Here is a 15,295-nt window from a genome sequence, read left to right on the forward strand (position 1 = left end):
CTGGCATGTTAAAGCTAGTATTATCTTCGCCTTACTATGGTGATAAGCAATGTCTAACATTAAATCTACAGAACAGTAGACTCCGTTAGCATTTCACACAAATATTATTCGTGGCACGTTTTGATCGAAAATGATAATAATGATAATTTTCAAGATAAAGTTCATCAACATCAAGATTCCAGCTCTTGACAACCAAGTCTTTGATGTTTTGATGTATATCATTCCTATCAAGAGAAGAAAGAATATGATAAAAGCTAAATAAATCGATCTTCCTTTTTCAAAAGTTATCCTTTTCGTAGCTTTTTTTCGACAATTTTTAACTACAGAAAATTCACATTTTTTACATACGTAGCGTCGTGTTTCTGACTCGAAACACATTTCCATACTCTTGTGATCGCACGTCATCGCTTCCAAAATACTCACATTAACCCCTCAATCTCACTCTTTTAAGGAAATAGAAAAGGTATAACACAATACCTCCACAGCAAGTTCTGCGTAGTATCTGACGGTATCCGGTTTTTTGTGCAGCACAACTGAATAGAATAAAGAAAAGGTAGAAGGTACAGTAGTCAAAGGAGCTAGGGATTAAAATTTGTTCAACAAAAGTCAGACGGAAAACAGGAAATGTAGGCTTACAGCAGGAATAATAATTGTAATATGTACTTTTTAGAGAGAAAGAGGGATATATACCCATTACGAACCTAACTTTTAAGTAGTGCAGAAAAAATATCTGCAGTTTTCAAACTTTTCATATTACGTGATGCACTTTGCAAAGTAACCGATAGAGCAGCTTTGCAGCAAATCCCAGTAGGGTTGAACAGTGTGTAGATAGTTACATAGATACCTATAGTGTATTTCCTGGATTGTTGGAATGTTATGCAGTCTAGATCTAGCTGTACGAACCTACCTAAAAGTAACGTAACACACATAACTACCTATTGTCCTGGATGGACTAATTGATAACAGTAGATTCCGTTAGCATTTCATACAAATATTATTCCTGGCACGTTTTGATCGAAAATGATAATTTTCAAGATAAAGTTCATCAACATCAAGATTCCAGCTCTTGGCAACCAAGTCTTTGATGTTTTGATGTATATCATTCCTATCAAGAGAAGAAAGAATATGATAGAAGCTAAATAAAGCATATGATCTTCCTTTTTCAAAAGTTATCCTTTTCATAGCTTTTTTTTAACAATTTTTAACTACAGAAAATTCACATTTTTTACATACGTAGCGTCGTGTTTCTGACACGAAACACATTTCCATACTCTTGTGATCGCTTCCAAAATACTCACATTAACCCCTCAATCTCACTCTTTTAAGGAAATAGAAAAGGTATAACACAATACCTCCACAGCAAGTTCTGCGTAGTATCTGACGGTATCCGGTTTTTTGTGCAGCACAACTGAATAGAATAAAGAAAAGGTAGAAGGTACAGTAGTCAAAGGAGCTAGGGATTAAAGAAATTCAACAAAAGTCAGAGAGAAAACAGGAAATGTAGGCTTAAAGTAGGAATAATAATTTTAACATGTACGTTTTATACCCATTACGAACCTAACTTTTAAGTAGTGCAGAACAAATATCTGCAGTTTTCAAACTTTTCATATTACGTGATGCACTTTGCAAAGTTACCGATAGAGCAGCTTTGCAGCAAATCCCAGTAGGGTTGAACAGTGTGTAGATAGTTACATAGATACCTATAGTATTTCCTGGATTGTTGGATTGTTATGCAGTCTAGATCTAGCTGTACGAACCTACCTAAAAGTAACGTAACACACATAACTACCTATTGTCCTGGATGGACTAATTGAACATAACTAAAGCGAGTTTAAAAAGTATAATACCTAGGTATTAACCATTACTTACCTCTCTAATTACCTATATTTCTATGAAAAAGCTAAAAAACGGAACCGACCAAATGATATTTTAAACATTTTATGACCTACCTATTCCAAAGACACAGACTGGAGTTCCAAAGACACAGCCAAGTTTTCTACATTGTAATGATACCATAATTGAAGCAAAGATACAAACTTGTGAGGTTCATTTGCCCCCGGATCTTATGTAGTGCAATTCCGCCTATGAACTGAAAAGAGACCTAGTTACCGATCCTTATCAGCGGAAGTCTCATTCTAGATCAAACAGATCTCACTACATACATCCGCACACATACGAATGTAGATCAAGAGAAAAGATTACAGGCCGCACATCCAGTTTTAATTTATGCTTTGTTCTCTGCTCCGAGAAACTTGAAATTAAATATCAATTAGGTTCAAAATGGCGAAAACCATCAGTCCGAAACTCTCTCAGTTTCAACTTTCTTACCAAAATGTCAATTCTGATCATGCTAATTAATATCAGCTGCCTAGAAGTATGTAACTATCTAATAGTAAAGGTAGATAGACTTCGTAGTTTGTAAAGACATATCTATGAAATATAAGATGAAGGTTTAGAGAGAACTCTAGCAGCTAGCAAAATAAATACTCACAGAGCAAGAGAATACCAGTGTGAGTACTAGTGAAGAGAAAGTTTCGAGTAGTTATCTCCTTAAATATGCATGAAGGATAAGACATGAATCATACCTTAGAAACTGAAAGTGAACAGATACCTGTATTTTGAGAAGAACAAAGTGGTATTTAAGTACCTATTCATCACAAGGCGATAGATTTCACACTTACACATTCTATTGATGAGGAATTACCCGTGAGAAATCTGTTCAATCATTAATTTTACAGACGAAATATATTGTAAAATTGCAGGCACGATCAATCAAGGATCTGTTAAATGAATCGTTCACGCTAACCCTCAACGAAGTCATTTTTGCTGGCGATACAATATATCATTTGATTCTTTGAAAAAAATTACCAGTAGATTAAATACATACAAAGAGATCCACCAATTTACAGATTAGTACAACATATTCAAAACTGTCTTCAGAATCGAGGTCTTTTTCGCCACTCTGTACTTCAATTTTGTCTTCTACTTTCTGTTCCTTAGCATAGATATGTCTTCTTCAATCATCAATTACATCAATTGACTTTATATCAAAAGCTTATCCCAGATCAAGGAAATATTTTGATTGCACTCCCAAGTTCCTTCAGGATCACATGTCTAACCTCTGTCTCTACCTACGGTACACCATAATCTATAGAAATCAAGGAAGTACTGCTTGAACATAAGGCTTGTTGGCTAATGACAGATTAGATGATGTGATTACTATACGTAGAACATTTACCTGACATATCATTTGACGTTACAACTCCGTCATCTTGGAACTTGATAACAGTTTAATGAACCGCATATAGTCATATACTGGGATTATTACAGGGTCACTAGTTAGTATCTTGTAATGGGCAATCAGTTCTCGGCTTTATCAAAATAAATAGGGAGAAGGGAATGTTTTCCTACATACACCCTGTAATCTGTATCCTAAACCGTTCAAATTAAAAGAATGAATATTATGGGCCGAACAAAGGCCAACGTATCTTCTCTGCTTTGTTTTTCATAGTAAGAAAGAAGAAAACTAGCAATATAGGTACATTAGGCACCTAGGTAGTCAGCAATAAAGTTGTGGTAGTAAAATGTGTCCAATCAATAAAATACATAGAAAGAAGAAACACTGGCATTACTGGCAACATCATAGATAACTTGCAAGTCGATATATCTTGTGAAAAGTTCCCACGGAATAACATATTGAGCCCATTTGGAGAATGGCGCTTTTCTTTATGTCCACATTTTTATGTATTGGCTACATATGATATAATTATGGCACTAACATAAAAAATCCACTCGGAAAAATATTACGATGTAGAAAAAAAGAAGGAAAAATCTCATTTCGCAAGAAAAACTTGGAACTTTGCCAGCTACATCCCACTCGACTCTCCACATTTTCCTTTCATCCTCTTTTCCATCGTCTTCATTTTCCACGGATATTTGTTTTGTTCTTTTACTTCTCTCATGTCGTTCTTCATATCGTCTTCTTCCACTTCTATTTATGTATCTTTCCTCTCTTTTTTTCTTTCACTTCTCTTTCGAGCATCATTTCTTCCTTTTCCAGCATGACAATACTCCGAGGACTTAGGTAATTCGATATATTATACCTATATTGCGTTAATGTTTTTGCAAACTCACACAACTTCTTTTTTTTTCCACAGTCTGCTCCTTCCGTTTGTTTGCGTTGAGACAATCTTGAAGTCTCTAATGGCTTCCCCTTCCTTTATTTTGACAATTTATTTCTCTTCTTTACTTTATCTTTCGTAGATTTCTTCTTTGCTGTACGATACGAAATTTTTGTAATGAAAATTGGATTTTTCGAACATGCGAATTGCGAATATTTTTCGATTCCAAGAGAAATCTTTTCTCCATTTTTCGTGTACAGATTCTTGAATAGACAAATAAACATTGGTATGACCTTGGAAGAGATCCAAGTTGTCTCTGACAATGTCTAGAAGTAGAGGTACTTCTGCAGCATGCGGATTTGATGATAAACAAACACATAAAACTGATAATGCTTGTTTTGTTTTTCACATTGCTATTTATTAAATTCTCTATACATAACATACTGGCATGTTAAAGCTATAATATTTGTACAGGAAAAAAGTCAAAGGATTTTCAATTGAGAACAACAAGGTTTTCCAAAAGTTTTTTTTCTCTAACTTTTAACCCTATTCGAAGGGGCTGCTTTGTCTCTAGTGAACCAAAGCACCAACAGATGGAATAAAACCATAGGCCCACTAATCAAACAAAAATAATAGTCAAATAAAAAAATTAAAACAACGAAAAATCAACAACACAGTTTACAAAGCCAAAAAGCTTAAAACCATAAATTATCTCGACAATCCTTACACTAATGGCTATTATTATACAATTTATGATTATAATGGTAATTAGGAAAACCGAGAATGCCATTGCAACTGCACAGTCCGTAGCGTTGACAAGGTGTAATCAGTCTACCGTATAACCCCATCAACAACAAAAACCCCTGCTAAAAAAAAGCCCCTAAAATATAGGTACTCAAATACATAACTATAGCTCTGTTTTTATTCTTCTCTTTTTTTTTTTTAGGCTGAATTCCAAGCTTACCGACATCGCCAGGTATTCATCAAATATGCATTTCGTCTCAAACAACACAGAAGACACATTTGATACTTACCTCTTGCTGCATTACCCAATCTTAAATCTTACCGGTCAGTGAACCTCATGTTTTAGATTACCAGTTCGAATGATCGATCACTTTTGCTGTGATATCAATTCTACATACCTGTAACAGATAGAAAAGACACAAGAATTAGAACTTAGAACTATCAATTGATAGCAAGGTAAGATTCTTTGGGCCTAAAATTACACTACACAAGGATAGCGATGGATAGAGAGATGGAATCGTGACATCTCCACCAATTTTCGTGGGGATGACCAATTTCCGATACGTACTCTTGGAGGAATAAACAACCATCTGGGTGTGTACAAAAACACTACTTATGAACAATAGGTGTAGGTATTGTTGAGACCTTTTGAGGTCTGAAAGCTCTTGTGTACAGTAATTCGATTGTTCAGTGTTCACAGAATGACGGAAAGTACATTGGATAGTAGAATCAGAAGTTTGAATGAACTGTCTTCTGCACATGCGGAGACCAAACGTTCCTTATTCTTTCTTTCCACAAAAGAGATTCGATCATGAATAAAGAGCTAAAGTTTACGAAAGACCGGTTTAGCAATAATACACTAGTGGTTTACATGTGCCTGTGTAGGGATTTAAATGTAATAAAATATTTGCAAACATACCTCAATATGTAGGCAGTATATTAGTCATTGATACATTACCTGACGCAAATTTCATTATTAATTTGAATAAAAATCAATAGATGGTGGTTGTCTATGTGTGGTAGGTCCCAACAGATAAGGGTAAGATAATGAGGCTTCAGAAGAGATATTCAATATCTTTCCTCTCTAATCAGGCATTAATTTGACATTTATGTAAACTGAAGCATAGTTTATATTGTATATTGATGAGGTAAACACAAAGGTTCATAAATTAGATACATTGTGACTGGAACACAGAGAGTTTTGGAAATTAAGGCTATTCAAATTTCAGAGCTAAATGCTGGTCCTTTTTACATATCCTAGCGTCAGAACTATGGAAAAAATTACTATGGAAATTTGAGAAATTGCATATTCTGGCTGACAGGATTTTTTTTTTTTTTTTTTTTTTTTTTTGAATTCCTGGGCATGATGGTCAGTTTTAGTTATTCCAGGATTTTTTTTTTTTTTTTTTTTTTTTATGAAACTGTTTTAGGTAGGTAATTTGTAACGGAAAAAATCTCTTACTTCCTGCGAATTTGACCTTGAATGTTGAGCACGAAATTAGGTAGGTATGCTAGCAGAAGTTTTATGACCAGTTAACACGCCATATAACTAGATTTTATCTTTGCACATGGTAGGTCTCTAGAACAGCATTCATTACAGCTAATACTGTGATAAGGTAGATTACCTATTCTAAAAAGCAGTTGTAGGAGAGATTGGAAAAACAACAATTACCTATACATTTGTTTCAAACAAACAGTCTTAATTGTTTTTTGATTCCGATTCAAAGTGTTTATTTGAAAAAAAAAAAAAAAAAAAAAATCAACTGGAATTGAATTTGTATTGTTCATTTCACTATCTTTTACGTCAATCTCCTGCTTTTCCTGTAGAACCTCTACATTAAGATACAGGAATTCCGGTTGGAACATATAAATGGAAAATGATGCAAATGGAAAATATGATTGCGTTTCCGGCTAATGCGGCTTTGATCACTTCTACGAGTACATATTGGTGTTTGTTTCATTAGGTATACTTTTCACAAATGTCTTCGTTAGAGTATAATTACGGGTGTTGATATCTACGATAAGTGGGACGATTGAAACTGATGGAATATTAAATTTGTTCTATTCAGGTTTCGAATGAGACTCATGATTTAGGATTCGTTGGTAAAAGCGTGCCCTACTGAAGCAGATGTTGGGATCAAAAACGTGATATGAAAGATGTAGAATTGTAGATGGAAGAAAGAGCAGTTGGTGACTTACCCGTCCTAAAAAGAAGCGCCTATAACATTTGGCTGTGTCATCACATTCGATTTTCGACCGCCAGGGAGCGGTGGGTCCGTGCTGGTGGGAATTTGAATTCTGCCGCGACTCGTTTTCGTACCCATCGAGCCAGTAGCCGCCGCTAGGGGGCGTTACTATCATAGGATAGGGTAGACTCCCCCGGAGTGTCTCCTCGAGGAGTTCTTTGGAGTTGTTCTTGTCATGTTGTGAACTAGACGTCCGTGATTCATCCCGCGATGTCTGAAACATAAGAAGAAAGAATATGCCAAGAAGAAACATTAAATGGAGAAACTTTCGACATAAGGAACCAAGTAAAGTTCCTGTTGGTGAGAGAAGTGAGAAATAGAAGCGTACAGAATGAGATACTGTACCAACAATAAAACTCAACTTCTAACCTAAACTTAATTATAATTTTAGTTCCAGATATGACAAATGTGATACACAATTACACATTTAGACAAACTCAGAACGCTTTTGTTCTTAACTATTGGAAATTGAAAGATCATGGCAAAAAGTACTGAACAAGTCACCCAAGTGGAAGCAGAAAGTGGTTTAATAAAAGTTGTTTGATATGAGATCCACAATGTTTGCCATCTTGTACGTATCCACTATAATTCCTAGATCTTCAACATCCGGCAAACTTGAGCACCTAAGCTTCGCAATATTCAAGAACACTTTCTGTCTTTACCACTTTCTTTCTTTCTTTAAGTCGTTATGAAATTCTTATTAATTTCTTGACATTTAAAGTGAGTATGTAAAGTTGTGCATTATAACGTAAGTAGTTTAGGTACATAGTTTTTAATAATCATGTAACCATTTTATGTGGTCGCAAACATTCAAGTTCTATTTTACCTGCATAAAAGAAAGTGAAGGCAGACGTTTAAAGAACATCAAGTTCCTATCACGTTGTGGGTTTCAAGCAACATCGCTTGTGGTGAATGTTCTTCTATGAAACGTGGGGTATTGATCAAAATTACTACTCAGATATGCAATACGTATTATTGATCGCAATTCTAGAGCTCTAGGAATAATAACCAGGTTAATGGTTCATAGACATACGATTCTTCCTGCATACAGAAAGTATCTATTTGCTCTTACAAAGCAAAATTAAACCTACTTATAATACACCCATAGGTGCTCAATTACACAGTCAATGAATCTACAATTTGCTTGACGATGCACTGTTCACTCTCAGACATACACCTACATCAGATAAGACAGACAGAACAATTACTTCTTGGTATGTCAAGTATGAAAGTTAGTTAAAGAACGCTTCACAAGTGGAAGTGTTTAAAGAACAATAAATTACACAATTGACTAAAACCTCTCGTGTTGAACCTATACTAGAAGCCACTGTACAAATATGGCAATGGAATGCTGTGATGTTCAAGCATGACATGGTCTTCCTATTCCTTGAGAGGAGAAAGTCAACAATACCATTTGCCAGAACACCACTCCAGTATTTGGTATCAGATCTAGTATGTAGGTATTTAGTATTGTATTGACTAACCAATCTAACCATGAACTGATCAGTGGTGGAACATGGGGGCAATATCAAAGCCCATCTCTTTCAAAAGAAGAATCAGAGATGAAAATCTATCTACAAATAGAATTCAGTTGAAAGAAAGGAGGAGGAACTAACTATACACGTGTAAGTACATATATAGAATATTTCATAAAATGACAACAAATTTCAAGTTTTACCATACATTGCTCGTATAATAATACCTTCCATTTGGCACTGAAATCTATGTACTATGTGTGGAACTGGCTAGTTGTGTTTAATGCGTAATGTAATAATGTTTAAGTTGTCATTGGTATTCCATCCAATACTCATCACTCTCTATGATTTACGATTTTCTTTGAGCTTGTACTTGTCATGTAAACTAACTATACACGTGTAGGTACATATGTAGAATATTTCATAAAATGACAACAAATTTCAAGTTTTACCATACATTGCTCGTATAATAGTACCTTCCATTTGGCACTGAAATCTATGTACTATGTGTGGAACTGGCTAGTTGTGTTTAATGCGTAATGTTTAAGTTGTCATTGGTATTCCATCCAATACTCATCACTCTCTATGATTTACGATTTTCTTTGAGCTTGTACTTGTCATGTAAATCATGTTAATGAAGAAAGATTTAATGAAAAAAAACTGTACAGACAAGAACTAAAACAATACAAGTAAGCTATCAAGTTGTTCTTAACACATTCCAAAACATTCTTCAAATGGTTAAACGTAGATATAAAACAACAAATTGATGAACGACACTATTTTACTGCTCTATTCTCTTGGATTTTAGAGTTTTCTCAAAAAGACCAAAAGACATAAAACACTCAAACGCACTGACTTTATATGGGTGTGAAATTTTGTACCAATGAAATTTGAGAAAACCTTCAGAGTGGTTACAACTTTTTGAAGTGTAATAGTGCATCGTCAAGCAAATTGTAGATTCATTGACTGTGTAATTGTTGAGCACCTATGGGTGTATTATAAGTAGGTTTAATTTTGCTTTTTAAGAGCAAATAGATACTTTCTGTATGCAGGAAGAATCGTATGTCTATGAACCATTAACCTGGTTATTATTCCTAGAGCTCTAGAATTGCGATCAATAATACGTATTGCATATCTGAGTAGTAATTTTGATCAATACCCCACGTTTCATAGAAACAACTTTTTGAAGTGTAATTATTCGCCCATCAGCACTTACGTGGCATGCAAGTTCACTCATCCTACATATTACAATAAAGACAGTCTAGTTCAAGGCTTCAGGGAGATGATTGATGATGAATTGGCGTCAGATAATAGAGACAGCTAAAATTAGAAAAGTTTCTTACCGATAATTTTTATACTATGGAAATAGAATCATCTGTTATGACTACAAGTTGAAGTTCATTCTCACGTATGATATACATTCAGATTGTTAAAGGTATGAATGAATTGATCTCAAGTTTTTGATCTTTTGTTTCACTGTATGAAGAATTGGACCAATTCAAGAATCAAAATATCTAGTAATAACAAGATTCAAATAGAGAGCTGTATCTACCGATTTTGTGTCAGTTTTCACCCTGAACAATATTTCCAAAAAGTGAATCGGAATGACATTGAGCAGACAGCTAAAATTAGAAAAGTTTCTTACCGATATTTTTTATACTATGGAAATAGAATCATCTGTTATGACTACAAGTTGAAGTTCATTCTCACGTATGATATACATTCAGATTGTTAAAGGTATGAATGAATTGATCTCAAGTTTTTGATCTTTTGTTTCACTGTATGAAGAATTGGACCAAGAATCAAAATATCTAGTAATAACAGGATTCAAATAGAGAGCTGTATCTACCGATTTTGTGTCAGTTTTCACCCTGAACAATATTTCCAAAAAGTGAATCGGAATGACATTGAGCTCTGACTTCAAGCTTTAGAACACGATCCAATTCAAATTTTGAAACCAAATAAATCATGCCACTTCTTTGAACAATAGATCCTTAACAAGCAGCTCGAAGGTATCCATAACAAGGCAAGTTAAGGACGCATGAATTACAAAATAAGTGGCACGAATAGGTGTCTACGTCCATACAGCTCAGTGGTATCTGTAACACTATGGACTCTAATGGACATTATGTTTGGTCCATGATCTTTGTGTAGATATCATGGTAGATCAGTTAGTATAGTATGAACAATATAGAGCTGTGGTATCAGAGGTCATCTGAGAATGAGTAAGCTTTTGTCTTTCGGCTATATAAAATCAAGAATAAGTATAGAAAGTAATTCTTGTAAATATGTACTTACTCGTATTATGAGTACATATACAAATACATAAATGAAGCATGAATCGTAGTATTGAAAGTTGATTCACTTATTGCAACTTATGGAAACATAAAATATAGGGTAAACTTGTAGACTCGAGTACAAAATGCAATGAACAATAAGATTTTCACTTTCCGAACTTGATATGCATCAGTTGGAGCAAGAATTAACACTACTTCTCATACACCCTGTCAAGTTCTTCGAAGACCTTGATTTATAATCAAATGAAAAGCTGTAATTACCTAGGAGATACATGAAGATAACTTTGTCGTAAGTTCAAAGTTGTTTGGCGTAGGTTTTAGTGCATTCGCTACAGTAAATTAATGATGCAAGTAGACTGAGTACGTATTATAAAGATTTGGTATACGTTATGGATAATACTGGTGCAGCTATCAGCAGCGAGCATTACGTTCTTGGCAAGTATCTTGTTGATATTATGAAATCGTCTTCGTCAGTTGTCGTAGAAGTTAAGTGGATAAGCGATGGAGACAAACTATTAAACGTTGTATACTGTATGACACAAGTAAACATAAATGAAAAACAATACATGGGTGACATTGATATTCCATGTCCTTCCCTCTAACAGCTCTAACTAAAGGCAAAAGCATTTCAATCGGAAGGAAATTGACAGTTGACACTGGTGACATCTCTGACATTGAAAATTCCATTTTGAAACAAAACTTGACCCCCTTTTCGCTCCCCGCATTTCACCTTCCCTCAGAAAGCAAAGCGAGGAGTATGACATTTTGAATTTCAGTAGTTATCATCACGAGACATAATTGCTTAACATTCTGTAAATGTCAAGCTCTTGCTACCCGAGACGTTTTCACAAACCCCGCATCAATATCATAATTGGATGTCACTGAAATGTTTATTCCTAGGTTTCATCAATTCAGAAAGGTTATTTCGAGACTTTCAAGGAAGGTAATTACAACTTTCCATTCGAATTCTACAACTTTAATTCGGTATTCATTTTTGTCTTTCCTCCTTTTACATTATTTTGAGATTCTTTTGAACAAGACATCTCTACCAGAGATATCAGTTTCTAAATCGTAGTACTGATGGAACGCTTCCTTTTTGCCACCATGGTGAGGTCTGAAAGCTCTTGTGTACAGTAATTCGATTGTTCAGTGTTCACAGAATGACGGAAAGTACATTGGATAGTAAAATCGGAAGTTTGAATGAACTGTCTTCTGCACATGCGGAGACCAAACGTCCCTTATTCTTTCTTTCCACAAAAGAGATTCGATCATGAATAAAGAGCTAAAGTTTACGAAAGACCGGTTTAGCAATAATACACTAGTGGAGGTACTATGTCTTGTATTGTGTAGATCCGCCAGATTTGGTTCTTTGGTTCCCGAGAGGGCATTGAACATCACCTTAACGGAACCTACACCAGAAGTTTTTTGTTCGCTCGTTGTACCATGGGCGGGAAGCATACAGACATGTTGATTCCTGTATACCAAGTCTAACTTCGGTGCCTTGTGCTTATGAAGAATAAAATTTTCAAACCATTCCATATCGTTAAGGCAAAATAGTAATAATATTTGATTTGAAAACTGGAAAAACTTGAATATGAATGCTTTTCAAGTACCTCTACTTTTGTTGAAAAATTCAAATTAATTTTTGAACCGTGTTTGCACCACTTACATGCTAATAAATTTCTATGAAGAATAAAATTTTCAAAACATTCCATATCGTTAAGGCAAAATAGTAATAATATTTGATTTGAAAACTGGAGAAACTTGAATGCTTTTCAAGTACCTCTACTTTTGTTGAAAAATTCAAATTAATTTTTGAACCGTGTTTGCACCACTTACATGCTAATAAATTTGCACCGAGTTATGAACCTCTTGCACATAATGTATAAAAACATGTTTTAATTTTTAGGATGTCCTGTTCTTTTAGCAAAAAGTGTCATTCAAAACGGAATTTCCTGTCAATAAAAAGCCCAATATGAAAAACATCAACAAAACTTGTCATTTTAACTTGGCAAATAAATTTCAAGAATAATAGCAATAACCCTTTCTGAAACCAACAGTATTCCCAATGAAATTTTGTTAAAGTTTTTACTTCCAGTAAAATTCATAAAACAGCTACACAAAAACGTCAACTAAACTTGTCATTTTAAACTTGGCAAATAAATTTCAAGAATTCTAGCAATAACCCTTTCTGAAACCAACAGTATTCCCAATGAAATTTTGTTAAAGTTTTTACTTCCAGTAAAATTCATAAAACAGCTACAACTTCCTTTAGTTGCAAAAACTTCAATGTTATCAAACGGGTTTTTATAAATAACACAAACATGTTTAATCTACGGATGTGCAAATAAAAACTACGTTTATGACGCTTCAAATCTTTATATCAATAAAAGAGAAAAAAATCAACTGTCAATATTGCAGTGTAGGATTGGGCTTTGAGCCCTTACCTCAAAAGCAACTATTGATGTTGGTGATATAGGATTGTAGATACTAATTCAAACTGAATTAATAAAATAGAAGCAAAGATGCACCTATTAAGCAGTAAATTTGAGGAAAAAAGTTAAAAATAATTTTGTCCGAAAAAAAGCAAAAGTATTGAGAAATACTCATCATTCATCGTAATGGGTGTTAATGAATTTTTATATTTAAAATTTTCAGAGATAAAACACATAAAGCACATTAATTTTAATATTTACAACATGAAGACTTGTGTATACACTTACATACATCCTAGCACATGATAAATGATACATTTTTCTTCCCAGAATCATCATAAAATCTCTCATGATATGTGTTGCAATATTTCCATAGTTCTGATGCTAGGATACGTAAAAAGAACCAGCATTTAGCTCTGAAATTTGAATAGCCTTAATTTCCAAAACTCTCTGTATTCCAGTCACAATGTATCTAATTTATAAACCTTTGTGTTTACCTCATCAATATAAACTATGCTTCAGTTTACATAAATGTCAAATTAATGCCTGATTAGACAGGAAAGATATTGAATTATCTTACCCTTATCTGTTGGGACCTACCACACATAGACAACCACCATCTATTGATTTTTATTCAAATTAATAATGAAATTTGCGTCATGTAACGCTGATAATGTATCAACGACTAATATACTGCCATCCTGCCTACATATTGAGGTATGTTTGCAAATATTTTATTACATTTATATTACATATAGATCCCAACACAGGCACATGTAAATAACTAATCCCTGCATTTAGTACATTTATATTATCCCAATATTCTCCTAGATGCGGGATAGAAGAATCGAACTTGTGACTGTTAGCCATAAAAATGGGTTCAATAATACCCCTCATATTAACAGCTTACCTTTTAATTTTTAATGGACCAGTATGATATTTACAGACACCTTGATTTGTGAGTTTTACAAAATTCAACTCGAGTTTATTGGCAATAATCTACCTATACATTTGTATGTAGATATAAATGTATAGATTTTATTGGATTCGCAGGTAGTGTTCATGTATGTCTGAGGCCATCCAACTCACCATCAGGTAGACCTGACAAGCGGACCTAATCAGTGGCTGCCCTGAGTGATAGAACACTTGGAAATTCAACACCCACAAGCCTACGAGACTGTCCAACTCAAATTGAGTGTAACACTTGATTTTGTTGGATTCGCAGGTAGTGTTCATGTATGTCTGAGGCCATACATGATCAGGTAGACCTGACAAGCGGACCTGATCAGTGGCTGCCCTGAGTGATAGAACACTTGGAAATTCAACACCCACAAGCCTACGAGACTGTCCAACTCAAATTGAGTGTAACACTAATTCTCACACTTCAACACTGCACTGTGCTCGTAATCATCACGGGATTTTATAAACAGAATAATGTGGATGGCGAGGAAAAAATTCTCATCGTTTCGAAATTTCCAAGTGGCGTTGACAATGCATCCGAAATATTATTTGGATGTTAAAAAATCGAGTGAGAGAGGAGAAGAAGACGGAGTAATTAAAGTGGATAAAAATGTGTTGAGAACACAGATAAAGATGAAGTGTTTCCACAGAATGATCGAGCGAGAGAGAGAGAGAATAAGTGAGTGAGTGAGAGAGGAGAAGAAGACGGAGTAATTAAAGTGGATAAAAATGTGTTGAGAACACAGATAAAGATGAAGTGTTTCCACAGAATGTTTTTGACCGTTTTTGGACGGATTTCGACCGTTTTTTGGCGATTTTCAGCTACACTGACTAAACGGTTAGAGATATGGTAAAAGTTAGGGTAATATAATACTCAAATAAGCATCATTTAATAGAATAAGGAATGTCGTGTGATGTTCACACCAGATTTTTTTACATAAAGCTTAGAAATCAAAATTTTGAAGGTGTACCTTTAAAATCAAGCCCCCCCAAAAATTTAGGCAAGAACCGCCTATG

General features: G+C 34.4%; 1 protein-coding gene across 3 annotated transcripts in view; it reads right to left on the reverse strand.

The window, feature by feature from the left end:
* Nucleotides 1-6,716: 6,716 nt before the first annotated feature.
* LOC103508466 (rap1 GTPase-activating protein 1-like) overlaps nt 6,717-15,295 on the reverse strand; it is an 81,956-nt gene continuing 73,377 nt past the window's right edge. Inside the window, exon 2 of one of the 3 annotated variants that reach the window (XM_026823075.1) lies at nt 6,717-7,325. In XM_026823075.1, the coding sequence (XP_026678876.1) occupies nt 6,927-7,325 (399 nt within the window). In that variant the 3' untranslated portion in view covers nt 6,717-6,926. The remainder of the gene's footprint in view (nt 7,326-15,295) is intronic. The other 2 variants (XM_017443771.2, XM_026823074.1) reach the window with 2 other exon arrangements.

Source organism: Diaphorina citri, unplaced genomic scaffold, assembly GCF_000475195.1.
Source record: "Diaphorina citri unplaced genomic scaffold, Diaci psyllid genome assembly version 1.1 scaffold401, whole genome shotgun sequence".
Taxonomy (NCBI): domain Eukaryota; kingdom Metazoa; phylum Arthropoda; class Insecta; order Hemiptera; family Psyllidae; genus Diaphorina; species Diaphorina citri.